General features: G+C 47.5%; 1 protein-coding gene across 1 annotated transcript in view; it reads right to left on the minus strand.

Annotated features, from left to right (window-relative positions):
• dlgap1b (discs, large (Drosophila) homolog-associated protein 1b) overlaps nt 1-20162 on the minus strand; it is a 91873-nt gene that overhangs the window by 5243 nt on the left and 66468 nt on the right. The window contains exons 7-9 of the mRNA XM_070986167.1: nt 5148-5533; nt 4980-5059; nt 1092-1507 (exon numbers count right to left, since the gene is read on the minus strand). Coding sequence (XP_070842268.1) covers nt 1092-1507; nt 4980-5059; nt 5148-5533 — 882 coding nt within the window. The remainder of the gene's footprint in view (nt 1-1091; nt 1508-4979; nt 5060-5147; nt 5534-20162) is intronic.

A 20162-nucleotide genomic window follows, 5' to 3' on the forward strand; every position in this document is an offset into this window, starting at 1 on the left:
GCATACTGCAGGCATGTTGCAGCTCTAACAGAGGGGCTGCATTTGCAATGCACCAGAAACGGATACGCTAGAATCCTCTTTTATCTGCGCCTCTAAGGGACAGAAGTCATTTAGGGAAGTCAAATAATTACTGAAATGCTGTGAAATTCCAAAGCTAAAGAAATGCACTCTAAAAATAGAAACCCTGCATTAACAAATAATTAAAAATGCCATGCCTACAGCACAAAAGACATGACTTAAAAATCCAAAATCAAGCATTTGATCCTCAAAGAACATACTGTTTTATTTCTCTCTCAATGCCTGTTTGGCAGACTGATATGAAACAAACAAGCTTGTACTGCATAACCTGACTCCAGTGGTCAGTCCTATGTCTGTGCATTCTGTATATCAGTCTGGATCAGAAACGGAGAGGGGGTTAATGAATTTGCACTACAGATACAATGTTTTCAGCTCCCTCAGAGCATGTGTGCACGGGTGCGTGTTTATGTGTGTGTGTGCGTGCACGCATGGTGGCGTGGGATCTGGGGAAAACATAACCTTGAGACAGCCTCCCTGTTCTGAATGTTCTGTGAGAGAATCTCTTGCCTGGAACCATAACAGCACACTGTCTGCATAAGCAATGACATTTTCTGTAAGACATGAGATCAGCTGTGCAGCAAGGACAGGTATAACTATAGTGCCTGCTGCCTGAGGCGTGTTTGCTCAGTGCGGTACGTGCATGTGAGCGTATGCGCATAAATCATATTCAGACGTGTGTTTTCAGACGTGCACTCCAGTGCGCGTTTTACGTCAATATCAAATAGTTGCCTTGGAGGAGCACGGAGAGAAACCTCTTCAGTGTGTTTGTGTGAGACATCATTATACAGTGTGTCTAAAGGACAGATGTGTGGCTGGGGCCAGCAGCGGCCTATTGATAAGTATGCACGGTATGTCTGTGGAGGCCAGAGGGCCTGAGACAGGAACAAGCAGCTATTGTGGTCCAATACCACGAATACCAGCACCCTCCATATCAGAGGAGAGGAGAGGAGGAGAGGAAAATAGACCTAATATCAGTGCACGACATACTGTCTGAGCTCTATGACTCAACTCACTCTCATCAGGCAGCTGATTCTCCATCTCATCCTGCCCCATCTGCCGACACCAGCCCTCCATACGCTCCGTCTCGGCCTGCAGCAACTTGAGGAACCAGCGGCCGTCACGGGGGCACACCGATCGGCTGATGGCCTCCTGAGCCTCCATCTCCGGCTCCGCCACGCTGTCCATCCACGGGTCTGGAGGAGGCAGGATCGAGGGGTCGAACCCCACCTCCCCGTAGTCGTCGACGGCACAAGCGTGGTAGTGGTTCCCCGAGCCCTGGATGCTGACGGTGGAAGTGGCAGCGTCGCGGGAGTGCTGGCGCGGCATGGTGGCAAAGTGACGGGACGGCAGCTCGATGGCGTCCGCGGGGCCATCGAGGTCAGCCTGCACGGCTGTGGTCACGCTGTTGGAGCGGGTCATCCTGCGGTAACTGGGAAAGGAAGCAGAGAACCCTTTGAAGATCTGATTTTATATAACTGATTACTCATAATTTATATTAATACCACACTAGAGCTTCCCGTTTAGCAGTAATTATGATAATATTGTTTACACAGAGTTCTTGGAGGAGCTCCCGGTATGAAAAAACTGCAAAGATCACAGCAATCTCATCGCTGATCGTGATGAATAGCTTTTGTAGTGTGGAACATCTTTTGTGTGTGTGTTTTGTCACCTGGCTCATTCAGAAGCAACAGAGTGTGCACACCACAAGCCCCGCTCGGGGGCTGATGCACATACACAAACAGCACATGCACACAAAGAAACACACACACACACGCACACACCTGGGACCCTTCTCTACAGCTGGGTGTGCCATGTCGTATTTGGCTCAGAGGCTTTGTGCCACTGACGAGCAGCCTTTGCCAAGTCCCTCCACACTATGTGCAACAGCAGACACACACATTAAATCAACACACAACCACACACTCACATTTGGCTACGTTCTATAGAGCAGCTCACCACCCCAGTAATGAATGGGACGCCAGAGGGACGCGGGTGTTGGGGAAGGGGGGGGGGGGGGGGGGGGTCTGGCCAACTAAATGTGTAGTGATTGGAGGAGCCAGAAGTTTAATCACTGCAAGATTACAACTCGAAGTGGTCCACGACTCAAAGCACATCTTTTATTAACACATACAAAAACGTACCAGAGTGCTGCACTTAGAAAACAAGTGATACACTTTGATAAGCGGATCCGGCACAAACAGGGGCTCCAGAGATACAAACAAAGAGTGTTTCAAAGCGGAACAGAACACGTTTTAACTCATTAAAAACGTTCCCATGCAAACTTTTCAATTCTGGCACCCCAAGCATGCTTTATCCAACTGTTACAGGTTTACATACTTGACTATTTCTGCTGGAAAACCGGTAAGAAGTGACAACTCAGCCAACCCAGAAAAAAGCCTGAACTGCTAGCCTGCTATCTGTGCTCTGATCCAAACATGCCCGCAGCCCTCTCACACATGAAACCTCAGCTTGACCTGCCTGCAGCACGACACACACAAATGATCACAGCTCCATCACGTCTGCCTCGGCCCATCTCCGGACGCACACTCCTCCTCGACGCTGGCCGTTCGTCGCTCTGCCTCCCCCTTCTCTCATTCATCTCTGCTCTTCCATGAACGGCAAAAAGAGAGAGAAAGAACGAGGGAGTGGCTTCGGGTAAGATCAAACACATGTGTATGTGCTTTACCAGCAGCCCCGCAAGTGTATGTGTGTGAAGAGCAGTTAAAGAGTAACTCCTCCGAGCAGGTGTTCACTTCTAATGACCTCAGCCTGCTTTCTATCAGTCTGCTAACAACTTCCTGCAGGGGCAGAGACGGGCAAGGCCAAACACAGCCCCGATAGAGACAGACATAGTGTATCAATAGGCGGGAGGCGAAAGAACAAGGAAGGGCATTTACAGTCAACAGAAGGGAGAGACAAGACTATAAAACATGAGGAAGGTATGCGGGAGAAAAAAGAAAAGAGGACGAAAAACGCACAACATCCATGTTCTCATTACATTCATGTGGTGAACATGACAGAAAGCTGTAAATCACAACAGAGGTGGAATGTTGCATTCCATATGCTGCGGCTTCCACGAGGCCTCTGTACCTCCAGGTCTGTCTTAATCATTTTCCTACGTCTAATTTTCCTTTTTCTGTGGACAGAGAACAGCCTGATGTCTTATTTGGAAAAAGAAAGAAGCGCCAGAACATGTGTTGGATGACAGAAAACACAGCACTGCACCGCCACTCGTGCTATTACGCACCGCAAATTGATGTTCAAAAGCTGCACGAGCACCTGAGGCTTCTTGTTTGTTTGTCTTATCCCGGTAATGACAAACCTTCAGCCAGTTAGGACAAAAACAAAAAGACAGGGAGGTCTCGCTGTCCCTTAAGTTGACTTTTCAAGATGGTTGTGCAGATGGTTTAGTCACTAGGACCATGAGCAATGTTCCACTTCCCCTGTGGCTGCAAAGCCATCTGCTGACCACCAACCTCAACCTGCAAAACACCCATCAATAAATCAGACACTTGCATTAAATACATGCACTACTGCATGGAGAAAGATAAGTAAGTAAAAGTTTACTGTGATCCATCTTTGAGGGAATAAACACGAGTAAAAATGAGTCTGAACATTTCAGTGTGTGTACGGACAAGCATGCTGTTTGTTGTGTTCATCTCCTTTCCAGCTCTCGTCCACTCCCTCTCAGTTAATCCCAGTTCAAACAGCGAGGTGAGGTTATGACCTGCGACTGCTGCACATACACAAACACACAGGCTCACTCACACACACACAGACACAAATAAGGGAGTTTGGGCATTGGAGCGAGGCCGGAGGAGTTTGGCACTCTCACCGTCTGGGAATCTAATGTAGGGGGCAGCGTGCCCAGACCTCCCAGGTACACACACACACGCACATATGCATGCCAACAGGTAAACAATCAACCGAGCACCAACAAAAATCACCCCCCACCCACTCTAAACATTAACCAGAGAAACGCACAGTGCTGCGCTGCTTTACATCCCACACTCAGCAGACTAGAAGGTGTCTGGATGAGTTAATATTTGGCTTGGCAAGTCAGGGAACTCACAGCTTGGTCAGTCAGCTGAGACCTCCCCTTTCAGAAAGCCCCTCACATTCCCTGACACTGTGGAAGTGTGTGTTTTCGAGTGCTGGATCCAGCCCTCACTGTGACCTCTGATTAAAGGTGATGTTTCTTTGAATTCCTGAAGCATGCCTTGGCTGCAGCGCGAAACCAGTGCTGTGGCTGAATTTGCCAACTTCCTTCAACAAGACGGTCATGCTTTTTTGACGGAGTGAGCGAACGCAGACAAAGACGCCATAAATGGCTGCGTGTCCCGACAGAGGCCTGAATAAGCCCGGTGCGGCGTGAGCTAATGAAACAGCGTGCACACTGGGCTGCTTCTCCTCAAACTGGGAACATGTTGCAGAATGAGAGGCTGTGGCTGACAGCACAGCAGTCTCTCAGTGCTCTCAGAACTAAACAAACCCAATAAAACTCCCTCCCCTTTTCTCTCCCTGCCTCCCTCCCTCCCACGCATACACAAACACACACACACACAGACTCAAAGTAGCCTGAATCACAATGACTGGAGCAACAGATGGCTGTCAACTCGCCCCCTCCACCTTCCCAGCTCCCTGCACCACATCCTCTGGCCCAGCTGTCACTTGGGGCCCCTGGCTGAGGGGGCTCTGACGCCAACCTCCCCTGAACTGGGGACAGCTGCTGCGGGGAAGCCGGTGCAGGGGGGGCAAAAGCTTGCGCCGCACCCTACAAACCACTCTCTGTCTCTACAAGTCGTCTTCTTGTTCATGCAATCTTTGCCTCATCCCTCCCACCAGACTTATCCAGTTTCACTTTGCCAACTTTCTCCTTCCCTCTTCATCGCTCTACTCACCATCGCTCATCCTCCACCTGAATTCCTATAGACTGGAATTTGGACTGCTCCTCTATCGGCCCTCCTTCCTCTGGGTCCACCTAAGAGGAGGAGAAATTGTCAGACTACATGCTAGAGGTCCATTTTTTTTAACTTCAACAAGTTCAAATCCGGAGCTCATCCACAAACCTGGATCCCTATGGAGAGGCACTTGCGGAGCGCTTCCCTCTGCGCCTTGCTGTCTGCGGAGACGTGCGCGACGGCAGAGGTGGTGGCGGTGGCAGTGATGGTGATGGTGCTGTTGGTGACGTGCTGGCTGGCGGGGCCGTGCACCTGAGCGTTAGCCGCCTCTATGGCTGCTGTCAGGGCCTTCATGCTGTCGATGCTCTCCGTGGAGTTGGACAGGCCCGGCTGGGAGCTGATGCCCGTCCGCGGGCCGGAGCCCCCGTCCATGTAGGCGTCCTGGGCGGACTCGGTGCTGCTCTGGGCCGTGATGGATATGAAGGGTTTGGACGGGGTGGTCCGTGGTGGGACTGGGGGAGGTGTCTTCTTGTAGGTGGTGATGCATGATGACACTGCGGTGGGGAGACACAGAAGGAGAGATAACACATAGTATAAGTATGAATCTCAAAAAAAGCTTTTAATTTCTTAAATAACAGATACTTTACTTTTTTTTTAAGCTTTAAAGGGGCACTCCACACCACACAAGGAGTACTTCACACACTCTGAAATTGTTTATATTCACTTCTGTGTGGTTAAAATTCGGAGAAAATAACCCAGATGATGTCATAATGATGTCATCGGGGTTATGACATCAATAGACTTAAAATCTCTAACAGAATACCTGCATCACAAAGTGGAGGTGTGGGGTTTGAAACGTGGGCATTTTGAGCGGCAGAGTTGAGTTGCATCATGGGAAATGTAGTGTACATTGTGTTTATGAAATTCGACCCATATTAGAGACTAAAAGTCACGATATCTCTGACTCCAATGCTGCAATTTGAACCTTTTTAAACTTCCCGATGTGTATTATGACTCCTGTCTTATGAGTTCCCCAACTTTAATGATCCGTTGAGGCAGCAGCAAATAATGACAGTGCAGCATAAATAGAACTAAGAGAATAAGTAAATAATGGTTACATGGAGGATATTAAACACACAATATCCTGGAATTAAAGGGCTACAGTCAGTGGCAATTTGTTAATGACAGCATGGAAATACATAACATGCATGCATCAAAAAACATAAACAACACAAAGAAATACATCAAGTCTAAATTAATTCACTGGCTGAGAGGAAACTGACTTTGGTGACAGCTGACACCCCGACAGTTTTCCCAGAGGTCTTAGGTCTGCGTTGGAGTCAAAATGGACAGTAGATTAGGGCCGACTTCAACAAATCAGGGCCTCGTCTAGTAATAGGATTAGCATGTCAGCCACTTGACCCACTGATCTAGATGGTTAAGCCCTCTACGCACTTACTGTACACATCCAGGGCAATTTGATGGTGCTGGATGCAGGCCTGCGTGCTTGTGTGCCTTGCTGTTGTTTGCACGCATAATTGCACAGAAGTTAAATGATATTTATGATGAAGCACAGAAGTTAAATTATACCGCGGGAGAAAGCTGGAGAGCTACGGACGCTCCAAAGGCTTTGTATCAAATCCAAGCAAATAGATATTAAGAAGCATGATAGTGTTGCTCAGTAACACTCTCCCTCTCTCTGTCAGCGCTCTCTCCCTCTCAGGTTACAGCTACAGGTTCTGCACAGACAATGGAGCCTCTCAGACACACTGACTCAGAAGCTGCTGTACAGAAACATGCCAACAGACAAAAAAAAAAACAAAAAAAACATGGCCTGTCTTGAGACAAAAACAGGCACCACCTAACTACATTATGCCTTGGAATCTCCTTCCTGGCCTGGTCGTATCATCAAAAGTAGGCCTCTCTCTCTCTCTCTCTCTCTCTCTCTCCCTCTCTCTCTCTCTCTCTCTCTGCAGCAAAACTAGGACAGCGGGTTTCCTGGATCCCTTTAATCCCTACAAAAGACAAACATCCTACCGTGGCGAGATCGCTGCTCTGTGTGCGGCAGACAACTGTTGCCAGCCACACCCAGCGCGAGCAGCCATGTCTAAAACTATTAGAGCCGGATGTTGTTTGCTTTGTGTCTTGCCATCTCACTGACAGCTACAGAGAGGCCATAACATATTGGAGGTGAACGGAGGGCTGACTTCATCCTCTTGGTTTGTCAGAGCCATCCGCCGCCCTCCACCCAACCCTCCCCTCCTGCCTCGCCAGCAGCGATTGGATGCTCCCAGACGAGATTGAAGTCAGGTTTTGACAAGCTGGAAAGTCCTCAGACGGGACAAACGCTGCCTTTGAGATTAGATCATGGTTGCTGATGTGAGTATCTTTGATGGGGCTGTAACCAACCACAAGAAAGACAAAAGAAGATGATTTACTGTGTTTCCTTCTGCAGCTAAGTGTCATGTGTATTTCTTTTGAGAGATACTGTATACGCAGGAATTACTGCCAAAGTCATCTCAGGCGGAATCGTCTGAGCATGCCGCGATACGCAGTCTCAACTTTTCACAGATGTCTAGGGAATATGATCGACATCCAGGACTAATCTTCGCAAAGGTCACTGAGTGCAGACCCACGAGCGAATGAAAAAATGCACGGTGAACACACACATGCACTCGCACAGAGGGAGAGGGTGAGGTCCTGCCCCTATCAGGCGTGGAGGTTCAAAGGATAGAATGTCAGACCCTTTCAGAGCTGCCATCCCCTGAAGTCATCTAAAAGTCACGTTGGATGACTATATGTGTGTGTGTGTGCGTGCTGCTCTCAGGCCCAGAGTAGGGTTAAAGAACACGGGGTTTTCATCCGCGCTGTATGAAACAGGAGACGACGCGCCGTGTCCCACCTAGCTGTCACTGCGAGAGCCAGACGCGCAGGAGAGAATGACAGGGGGTTTTGAACGCCGAGACAGGTTAAGTAAACACACTCAGGAGTCGAAACACGCCCACGCACACGTGCGTGCGCACACGGGCCTGCGGACGTGCGCACGCAGGCACACAAACAACACTGACGCGACCCAGCTTAACGTTTCAACCTCTCCACATCAAGGGAGACCACAGACTTCCTGCCACTGATGTGCTGTCCGTCCACCCGGGCTGCTCTCCACAGCGACCCGGCCCACTTGGACGTAAGTGTGCGTGAAGATGTGTCATTTAGCAAAACAAATGCATTTAAGTTCCTACGTCTGAGAAACTTCTAATTTTGCCTGTTTGATAATAGTGAGCGGAGCAAAACAACTGTCCTGATTAGACAGAAGCCAAGTTTCCAGTTTCCACAGAAGTGATAAGGAAACAGTTTGATCCTCTCGCAGCTATAGAAGCGTTCGACAGATACGCTGCCCTGGACCTCCCACACAGACAGTCAAGGACAGAGTCAAGTAGGAATGTGACGCAGGATTCCATCAGACACTTAAGGAGGAATGTGGAAAGCTCTTCCCACCAAACGCAGATTAAAACTGATGAGTGCACAAAAAAGTCCTTGTGCCACCTCATAATAATCATGTTAGCGGAGCTCTGATTACGGAAAAAGAAAGACATCAATCATACAACAATTTCCTCACTTAATGGAGGTGGAATTGTGGAGTTTCAGCTCCCTTCCCTCACAGAGGACGGCGCAGCCTGCTGCGAGCATTCTCATCCCAAAGAGAGGAGTTTGTGAATGACAAAACTCTGCTGGCTCTCTGCCAAATCCCTCTTTTGAGAAATGCTTCAAAAGTCCCATGCCGACAAGTTGGTGTGAACAGCAGCTCTTCTTGGCACAGCACTCCCCCCCACCTCTGGCCTTGATAATATCAAAGAAAGCCCTCTTGCCTCCCCTGAGACAAAGCAAAGTCTCCATTCATTTCTACAGCCTTCAGAACAAAACCAGACTTAGTTGCAAGCCACCTCGTCTCTTTTTGTTCTGGCTCTGCTGATCAGTGTCCCATTTGTGTGTCTGCATAGGTGTATGCTGTTTCCTTTATTTAATCATCGTGCTCATGTTACCGGACAGATTGAAGGCAGGCAGCTGCCTTGTAATCTCCAATCTGTGTATCTGTGATAGGCCACTTCAAAGAGCAGACGGTTTGGTTTAAGAGGCTAGCTAACAGGAACGGGCTCCCCCGCGCGGGGGCCAAGGGCAAATCCACCACCCAACCGAACAAATACAAAGGCCCGGAAAGGGGGCGGTCAGTACGGGGGAACACTGACAGCTGAGCCCAGCTGCACTGTGTTTGGGATGTGTTTGGGTCTGCCAGAGGGGAGAGGGCAGAGAATAGTGAACAGAAGAGAGGAGCAAGAACAAGACTGAGGAGGAGGAGGAGGAGGAGGAGGAGGAGGAGGAGGCCTGGCTCCGTCTGCTCACTCTGTCCATTTGTCCGTCTCCCTCTCTCTCTCCTTCACACACACACACACACACACACAGAACCAGCTGGAGTCCTTTGTGATAGCGTCACCATGGCGACACAGAGCAACACGAAGTTTGCCGGGAGGCTTGGCGTTTCACCAGCAGCGAGCAGAGGGGAGCGTCTGTTGGCCATTTGTTTACCTTGACAGGGTACACTGCAGCTGCACTGACACTCACCTAAACACCAGCCAACAGGAAAACAAAGGCAGGAATAATGGGCCGCAGCTAGCCTCGCTTAAAAATCAAACAAACTGCAGGATAACAACGCAGGGAGGGCGACCGGGTGCCACTGTGTTGCAAATGAATACGTAATAATGTTTCTAGCCCTGAAGCGTCAGCTTTGAGCAGCTGAATACTGAACTCTACCGACCAGTTTGCGCTGGATGCTGGCCAGAGAAGCTTGTCACTGGCTCAAGAGATGACAATAACCTGAAAGATTCACACCATGTGATGTTATACTTCTGTTGAGAGCAACAATGCAGCAGTACGAGGCACATCCGAAATGACTCAACACGGCCTCCGCTAGGCTACTGTGAGTTACTGTAAAAACAAACCGGTTTCGGTGCGTTTTGATGTGTTAATTAATGACCTGAGAAAGAGGGTTTGTCACTTATGACTGCTAATCAGCGAACGCTGCAGAGACGCGACAAACCCTGCACACAGCGCACACAATGCTCCTTTAAAGGTCCTCTGACTCACCTGAAAGCCTCTTGTCAGTCTACAACTCTCAACCAGGTCAGAGGTCACCGGAGAGGGTTTCTGCTCTCCAGATGCCTGAACTCTCTCAGACACAATAGCTCACTGTGTACGCCTGTGTGTGTGTGAGCATGCGAGGAAGGTGGCCGTCCGTGAGTGGCTTTTAAAAGAGGTATATTTAGCTTTGTGCAAGTGCTTGTCGGGGAGGGAGTTTTCAGTGCAAATGATAGCAGAGTCGTAAACATCCTGCACTAACTGCAGCATTAAATATTTTTTTTATTTCTTGAGTTGAACACAAGCATGCGTAGCAGCAAGAAACATTTGTTAAATATGCCTCCGGTGTCCCCAGACCAACAGTGCTAACAACAAAGCCGTGTGCTCAGGTGCCCTTTCTGACAGAAACCCGTGTCAACGGTGGGTTGCTGCTCCGGCAGGCTCGCGTCTCTTGAATGACTAGATAAGAGTGTGTTTACAACTGTCAGCAGCCGCTAAATCTGGCAGGCAGCTGCTCCCTGTTAGGCAATAGATTCACTTCACTTAACCCACTTTCCTGTGCTTCAAGTTCAAATAGAGAGCCTGGTTACCTGCATACCTCTTTTATTGCCTGATGCTCTCCTCGCCCTGTCAATCAGTGACAGGCAGGGAGAGACATGCTGAGGAACCGGCGGGGGCGGGGAGATAAAAATCGAGAGTTCATTTTCAAAACAGTCTGTAGCACTTTTTAGCGATCGAGTCCTTGATTCGAGATCCCCGCTGCTTTGGAGGTGCAGTGTTTTGAAGTTCCCCTATGGGGGGACGTGACACCAATCTTGAAGTATGCAACTGATTGTTTTATATACTTCTGAAATCTCAAAATAACTAACATTTACTCTAACAGCAGTGTAATTGTCAGCATCAACACCATAAATAGCAGCTAGATGACATCTGCTGCACCGTCACGTATAATCATCCAGGATTTGGTATAAATATGTAATCCCAAAGTTCCTCCCTGTACAGTGCTGAAGCATGTGAGCTAATCTCCTGAAGACCTTTCTTACATGAAGGGGGTTTTCTCATTAGACCTGCTCTGTGACGGCTCCAGGCCGTTTCCATTGTTCTAAGCTGCTCCTTGGCAAGGGCTTTACCCTGACTAGTCGGCAACCACATGAAGAGACACATCAGTCTTTTGTTTCTGTCCAAAAGACCTGCCTGCAGGGGGTTGAAAGAGAGAGCACAGTCACCGAGCACAAAGAGACAGAGAAGAAGAGGGAGAGAGATAAATAATAATAGGAAGTGAGGGAAAAGGAGGTGAGGAAAGGGGGACAGGAGAGAGGATAAGTTTGCCGTGTTGTTTCCTTCAGTTCCTGTACATTCCAGCTGCTTTGTGGGGCATAAACCTGAGCATTAGCCCTAACGCTAAAGCTAACACGCCCACACATCTCACGCATGCTTTCACTGCACTCATTTCCCACAGCATTGCTCACCGGCTGACTGAGACTTTAAGAGTAGACTGGCTCGCTGTGCGGAGTGACACATCGCATGTGCCGGCAATGACAACATGGGCAACAAGTCGTGGCATACCCAAAAACAGAATCATGTAGCTCGGGGAGATAAGTTACTCATCAAATGAAACTGGCTTTGTGATTGAGCTGTGACTGGCTGAGCATAAATCTCAGAATACGTAACTTTATTAAACTCAGAGATACAGACAGAAGAGAGGACAGAGTCTTGATGGTGGTATTTCGTGCTGCTAAGTAGATAATACAATCCACTTAGACCAGTGTCTGCTAAACTAAAAATACCCACAACAACAAAACAATGTTGCCACCACACTGTTTCCAAGTGCTAAACACAGCTCCCTGATAAAACATGACAGACTGTCCACAAGAGCTGAAAGTGTGTGGAGCTGCTGCCGAGCACAGGAAAACATAACCGCAAGCCTGGGGAGTAATGGACTCTGGGACAAAAACAGCGAACACACGGCCAGACAGACAAAAAGGCTGACACACACACACACACACACACACACACACACACACACACACAGGAATCAGCCTTAACTGAGCGGGCTGAAACACAATGCCGATGTCATGTCATTACATGAAGGATCACTGCTTGCTGCAGCTGCTATTTACATATAAATGCAGCAGAATGTGGTCAAAAGTTCACTTCTTCTTTCCCTGGTTAGCATGCAGCCAGCGCTCTTGGGACCAAATCTGAGCAGCAGAAAGTCATAACCTGATTCATAAAATGACTGGGCACAAAAAGTAACAGGAAAGCTGGCTGGCGGTTTTTACAAGCGCTCCAGTTTACCCTTCCAGGAATGCCGTGAAACATCAGCGTCGGGTGTTGTTTCACAGTCCTGAGTGTACCCCCTCCCTCACATTCCTTCCCCCTTTCCCCTTGTTTGACGTTCTTTGTCCTGACCACTTGCACATGGAGGCGAAAGGAGACACTGGCGGCTTAATCCACTGCCAGAGGCATGCTAAAGCCATCTGGGCCCAAAACCAAACGCAGGGCGTTCAGCGTCTCCTATATGAGAGGAGGAACGGGGCAGGCGGGGGGAGGACGGATGGAGAGAGGGAGATGGAAAGTTAAGAAGGAGAGAGAGGGAAAAGGGGAGAAAAAAGAGGGGGAGACAGAAAGGTAGGAGGCGCAGGAGGGGCTGAGAGGGGGTTTGGAACAAGAACCAGGCTACACTGACGCAAACTGTCTTTTGTGGTTTCCAGTCCTGACCCTCTGACCCTATACATCCTGTTGAAGGGCTGAGGGGGCGGAGGGAAAGGCGAGCTGGCAGCTATAGGCACCGGCTGCATGTGCGTGCATCTGTGCGCGTCCAAAGGAGCAGCGTGGACGGCGTGCATCGGGCTAAATATGAATATCTGAGCATACCCTGCAGTCTGTCTCTCAGGTGTGACTTTTCACACCCCTCTTCCCTCTGCTCCTACGTGTTTACATCCAGTCCCTGCAGAATCTTCTGGGGGAGGAACAATGGTCTCTCCAACATTCCCACTCTCCTGCTGAGAGCACTCGTTTGTCTGCTGCATTCCTTTGCCCATTCATCTCTTTCTCTCTCTCCCCTCCTGGACAGGGGGAAAAAAAACTCCTGCTACTCTTTACACGAGGGGGAGGGGCCCGATGTGGGTCTTAAAAACCTCTGAGTGGAATCAGTGCCCCCCCCCCCCCCCCCTTGAACACCACCTCCCCCTCCTCCCCTTTCCTCCTCGTTTTCCTTGGTTAGTGAAGCAGCAAAGCTCAAAGAAAGGGAGGAGAAAGAGGAGATGCATTCTTTCTCTCCCTCTCGCTGTCTCTCAGTGTGTGAGTTGTGGCTTATTTTTAATGACTGGCTAAAAAAAAAATTTAAAAAAAATAAAAGAGGGAGGGCTGGTCCCCCCCCCGCCAGCCGCTTGCACACAGGTTCAGTCGCTCACACACACACACACACACACACACACACACACACACACACACACACACACACACACACACACACACACACACACACACATTACTGTAGCCGAGTCTGGGACTTTCACAGAGAGGTCTTTAATTTGCACTGGGGCCTGGCCTCCCACACTGCACAGCCCAAACCACCCACTTACAGCCATGCACCATTCCTCAGAGCTACTCCAACATACTCCCTCCCCTCCTGAGCAGTGAAAGCAACACGAACTCCCCACCACACAATTTAACCGGCGAGAAAAGTCTCAAAACTTTCAATAAAAATCCGTCAAGAGAACGGAGCGACACGCGTGTTTGTCTTTTTTCTCCCCCCTTGACGAAAAAAAAACCCCCAGTCTCCTCGGAGGAGATTTAACTCCTCCAGTGTTTTTCATTCACGCAGGGCTTTGAGGTTGCGGGCCCTGCCTTGCCCAGCTTTAGCATGCAGGAGCCATGAGGATCATCCACAGTCAACACTGAGGAAATCCTTTCAGGGCTTTGCTTTTCCTTTGCTCCTCCTGATGCCAAAACACAGACAGGAAGAGCAAGAGGGGGGGAGTGGGGCAGCCCCTACCTGACGGAGCAGCCCCTGTCCACTTGATCAGACACGCCAAATGTGCTGTTTACATCCCGACATTTGGGAAAGCAATCCTCAAAGCAAAGCCCTGATTTCTTCTCTTGGCTGTGAGCTGGTGTATGCGCTCTTGCTGCAGAGAGGGGGACAGCAGGGGTCCGCTGCTGCAGCCATTCTTTGTGTTTGCCGTAGCCCTGTCAGCTCCTCCCTGCGCTCCTCTCTCATTTCTCTCCCCTCTCCTGTCTTGTTTCAAACCGAGAGCAGGAGGAGAGGAATGAATGACACTCTCTTGTTTGCGCTTCCTGTGTCAAAAGATATCCAAACGCCGCTCTTCCTCCCTCAACGGCCATAATCAAAGCATTCCAGGCCATAACAAACCAATTAAGTCGTAAGTAAAGCTAAACACCTAGCAGCCAAAGCTTCAAGTCCTGCAGATTTATCCGCTCGACTTTTATTCTGCTTTAGGGCATGTCCAGGCTGGAAATCATTGCTGATTCAGGTCACAGAGGTACACAATAATTGCACTTGATTGACACCATGATACAGCAATTTATGCACAAATATTCAGCAAGTGCCAACAGGTGCAATTCACCAGCATAGGTTACTTCGGATCACATTGCATCAGAGCGTCGTGTTGCGCATTATTTGGGTCATACTCAACACCTACAGGTTAGACCAGATCGCACAAATTTGACTGGCAACACGCTTCAAAGCAGCTGAGGCTATGATGACATCTAGTGAAAGGTTTCATACTGCAAGCCAAGAATTTTCTCCTTTCCTTGATTACATCTGGAGCACAACAACGTGATTTCCTTCCAATCAAATTTGACATCGGACACACTAGAATTAGATTATTCCAAGTGGAAGTTCAGCAGGAAGAGCAAAGTGTAAGCATATGATGACGAATTAAACTGCAACTGCACAAGCTGGAAAAACGGGGGGTGAGATCCACAGATGCAAGGCGTTGGAGCTAAATTGAATTTCTCTGCATCTGCTCTGCATCTGATGACTAACGCCCTTAAGATGACACTGAGCCGTATGAAAGAGATGCTGAGTGTTTTTCCCTCGCGTCAGTGAAAGAGCGACAGTGCAAGTTCCCACTGGCTTGCATTCTCAGACAGTCGTGACAGGATGAAGTAATTACTGAGTGGTTGACACACCAGCATGGCGAGGATTTATCTCCTCCAGGAAGAGAGATAGCCAAATCACAGTTTACCCACATCGAGCTCCCAGTTCGGGCTTGATCCCGCAGCTGCAAACAGGGAAGCCACACACAGACACTTTGACACTGCACAGTGCCATGCGTGCACACACACGCACACACACACACACACACACACACACACACGCGCATGCTCAAAACCTCCATCGAGGTATGGCTGCCAACCGCAAGTGGCGTCTTTCTGCTTTCTATTCCACATGTATACGTGTACCGGTGTGTCACCACATGCCTCGGCCAAGCCCTTGTTTCCTGTCAAACACACCTACTTGCACCATCAAAGCATGTGGAATGACAGCATTATGCAGGTGTGTGTGTGAGAGAGAGAGCAACAGAGAGAATGGGAGAGACAGATGACACCAGAGTACTGTTTAATTTACATCCCCTCTTTGAATAATAATTCCACCTTAGAGCATGGCAGCTTTGATCCACTGACGCACAGGTGTATTTCACATGCTGCGGCATACGTAGCTAAGGCAGGGCTTTATCTGTCCCTGTAATTAACGCCAGAGCAGGAAATAGAGAACCATCCGTGTGTGTGTGTGTGTGTGTGTGTGACTGAGGAACCGACATGGCTGGAGGGATTGACGGAGCTCAAAGGAGCATTCCTGCACAACGTCCTCAGTGAACATCGTTTGATCTCCATGTCTCTCAGGCACAGATACATCAAGCCAAGCACGACTGTCAGTCACGATTCGGGAATACAGTATCTCACACACCATCACTCATTTCCTCTCTCTCTCTCTTTCTGCCTTTTAGAAACACACACACACACACACACACACACACTGGAGGTGTTGATGAGGCACACTGTGTGCCTAAAAATAAAGTCTGACAGCAGCGCCACAAGATAAAACTTGTGAGTTGCCCTCAAACTGCTGTGGAGAAACATCACAAGACAAGCTGGGTTTATTCTAAAAGTGAGGATGAAGCTCCCCCTAGTGGCAAACACCAAAACTGAAAAATGAATTGCTCTATAATGCAAATAATCAAGAGAAAAATAGCATGTTTATTTCTTTCTGATGTGCTACATTTTCTTTTTTTATTCAATATTCTACCTCACGTCTTCAGTTACATTAAACAGAGGATTATTTTTGGGGTGAACTGCTGATTTTATTTCTTTTTGGAGCGTATGTCATGTCTTGAAAAAGCGGATTTGTCCAGAGTGCCATCTCAGTGAAACAGGAAAGTTTAACTCTTTTTACTGAGAACCACGCAATCTTTTACTGTGGTAAAAAAAAAAACTGTCTTTTAAATTATGGATAATAAGATGGATTTTTTATCCAACGCATTTTAATAAACCCAAAGCACTTTGAAAAAGTCTGTGAGATGAGAAAAAATCCTTTCATCAGAATGAACTCCAGGCTTTACATTTTGAAAATTTGCACAAAAAAATGTTATTTGATAACATGAAGCAGTTTATATAACGTCAAAATTGATGTATTTCTTTTGGTTTTGCATTTGTGCTGCCCTCAGAGGTCTTTTTGATGTTTGATTTTGACGGTTGCATTAGTGTCTTTTATTCCCGTGTGGGATGATGAGCTAAATGTTTGACATGACACCACAATAAAAGCAAACTACAGAATACACATTTATCATTGCACCAGAAACTGGCCAGATATAAACAACATCTGTGTGAAACTAGAACAAGGATGTATTTTGTGCCCGCTGATTTTATGCTTCTTTCATCCAAACTGTCTTTTTGTGCATGTGCATGCAGAGGACATGCATTTGAAAATGTCCAGCACAGGTAAAAGCACACAGTGTGTTTTCACAGACAGCAGTGGGTAAGCAGCTGGTTACTTACTGACGGCCTCTCTTCTGAGGCTCCACAGTGCTTAATAGCTTAGCACATAACAGTTTTAATTAACAACCATATTTTCACCTGACCTCTTTATCTTTGTTCTTCTGTCTTTACTGTGCTTTTTATGTGGATTACTATAAATCTGGATTTAACTTCGCCCACAGCACAGAGGAATTAAGAGCATGATGAAAGTGGGAAGTTGACCGGACTAGAAGTGAGGAAAGAAAAAGTTAGCGAGTGAGTGAAACATCAAATATGCAGGAGATTTAGTGGAAGACATCAGATCCAGAAACAAGGCTGAAACTACACAAACAGATTCTGAACAGGGAGATTTTGACTTTTACTGTCTACATGTTTATTTCTATTTTTTCCTGAAGTTTAATTCAGCCGATTAACAGATGGAAGCGCGACATATTGTTGCTGGTCAACATCTGACCCTCATCAGTCTCATACATGGTTTTGTTTTCAGGTCCCCTCAGCCAGCGAGACTCTGTTTACGAGCTGCCTGTCGTCACCTCTCTATCCAAAGTTACTGTAAACGTGCACACCTCATACCTTCACTAGACGCCGACGGGAAAAGTGTTTCCCCTGGCAAGTACTTCATAAGTTTAACTTTCACTTGATAATTGCTTCTGAAAAGACACTGTGAAAGACAAAAGGGGGCAGCTGAAGTCTTAGCACCTGTTAAAAGTGAGCGCTGCTGTGAAAATATGACCGAATAATTGGCGGTGCATGATGGAGGGAGACAAAGGGAAGGGGGGGGACACTCATGGGAGTGCGCTTTGGTTGTCTTACTCCAAAAAAAGCTTCACTGAACTGAACAGAGAGGCGGAGACAATGAAAGTAACAGGGAGAGGAGGGAATACTGTGAGCTGCGACTGCATCTGTTGGTCCCTGTAGTCACACAGGTGTACAGCAAACCTGAGACAAGTGGATAGACAAAGTGCTACCTGCTGCACTGCACCAGCTCAAACCCACACATTAGCTCTGCTTCGCGTTTATAGCTAAAAAGATGCATGCAAACACTCAAACAACCACAACCAGAGAAGAAAAGGTCTGGCACAAAATCCTCCAAAAATGTAATTTTTGCATTTGGTTTTGGTACAAATTAAACAAACAATGTGTGAATAAGTGAACATTACAGGTGCTGGTAGGTGGATTTTTCTACCTTTGGACAGAGCCAGGCTAGCTGTTTATGCTAAGCTAACTGTCTCCAGCTTCATATATAATGATCGGATACGACAGTGGCACAGATCTTCTCATCTGACTCTGCAAAAAAAGGGAATATTTCCCAAAATGTGGAACTATTGCTTTAAACTTTCACTTTTTTGTCCAGAGTTAAAACACAAAAACAACATACCTGGTGATTTCAGGCACTTCCTCAACCAGCTAATGCAGTTTGGCTTGACGTAAAAATATCGAGCCAGAAGGTAAAAGGTTATGAAATGGTACATTTTATCAAGTGATGATTCTCCTCTTAAGGTGGCCTTGCCAGCTGGAAACAGTCATTCCTAAAACCTTTTACTGTCTAAATTGCCAATACATTTAAACATCTGGCACGTCAAAAAAAATGGTTGTGTAACTGTGCCCTTGAGAAAACATTTTTCAGGATGAATTTTGAGCCAGCACTGACGGGTTGGAACAATTTGTGAATGAAACTGAGGGAAACTAATGATCCCTCAGGGTACGCTAGGTACAGCAAAAAGAAAGTAATGGGATTCAGCTGGGAAACAAATGACTGCACGGCGAGAGCACAACAGCAGAATATGAAGCAGCCGAAACAAGACGACACAAACAGAAAAGCTAAGAAATCAATTGGAGAGAGCGGCAAGTTTATTACATTTTAAGGAGCTTATTGATAGAAAGTGTTAGAATAAGCAGATGTTACTGGCAAATAAAGTTTGAAAATAAGTATTATGATAAAATACTGTTGACTGCCTCACTCTTAAACCTGCAGTTTTATCTGCAACCTGATGGCTTCCTGGATGAATGCGTCAACAGCTGAGCCTTCCCTAGCTCATATTCAGGATAGCTTGTGTCACTTATATGATACTAACATAATCCCACGAGGCTCTGGCCTACTTGGATCACCAGAGACATGTGTGTACAGTATGTGTGTGCGTGTCCATGGCGTGTTGTGCTCAGGAGGGTCTCGGAGCCTCGTCCGAGAATAGAAAGCAGGAAGCTGGTGAGCGGGCAGTTGGCATAGCTGGCATCGGTGGCGAGCATGAACTGAAGTGCGTGCATGACTCACTGAAACGCAGATGGTCTGTTGGAGACGTCTGTCGGGGGGCCCTCCACCTACCCTCGTGGGCCTTGAACTGGTAAGTGGCACCAGTGATCTCTTTTCCCATAAGGCATGCAGGGCTCAGCATCTTTCTCCCCTGCTCTCTGGACGCTTACTTTAACAAGCACAGAAGTCTGAGATGAGCCACTATGAACTGCAGTTCCAGAGGGGCCCTGAGTCTGACCTAAATAACCGGACCCTGCAGAGGCGTGTGTTGTGATGCTGTGCCAGGCATTGCTCAGTGTGATGCAGGCCACACCTGTCGTCCTCCCATCAGAGATATGATACCAGAATAGCCCAGGAGCTGGAAGGTGATCAGCATTTCTCGGCTACCATGAGTGGAGGGGAGGCGGACAGCATGTAGGTTAATCTCAGTGTGCTCACACGGGTCCAGTTTGGAGGGAAAACAATTTGAAGAATGGGAGATAACTGAAAGTTTATTTAAGAGCAGTGGCAAGAGCTCGTGGGACACAAGCCATAAGAGTCCACAGAGGGGAAAGTATATTTAAAAAAAGAGAATTTGTAATTTGACTTTTATTTATCTTATGTATTGTTTAAAAAAATCAACCTGTATATACTTACTTTAGAAATACACTGTGTTTTCCTGTACTTCATATAGCATTAATTAATTATGTTTGTTTAATTTTAAAGTTTAACAAGGCCTGATTATATTTTTTACTTAATATTAACAATTCGAGACTCTAGGTGCATTTTCATGTGAAGCATGAATAAGCAGAAAGCAT

Source organism: Chaetodon trifascialis, chromosome 18 (genome assembly GCF_039877785.1).
Source record: "Chaetodon trifascialis isolate fChaTrf1 chromosome 18, fChaTrf1.hap1, whole genome shotgun sequence".
NCBI classification, from domain to species: Eukaryota; Metazoa; Chordata; class Actinopteri; order Chaetodontiformes; family Chaetodontidae; genus Chaetodon; species Chaetodon trifascialis.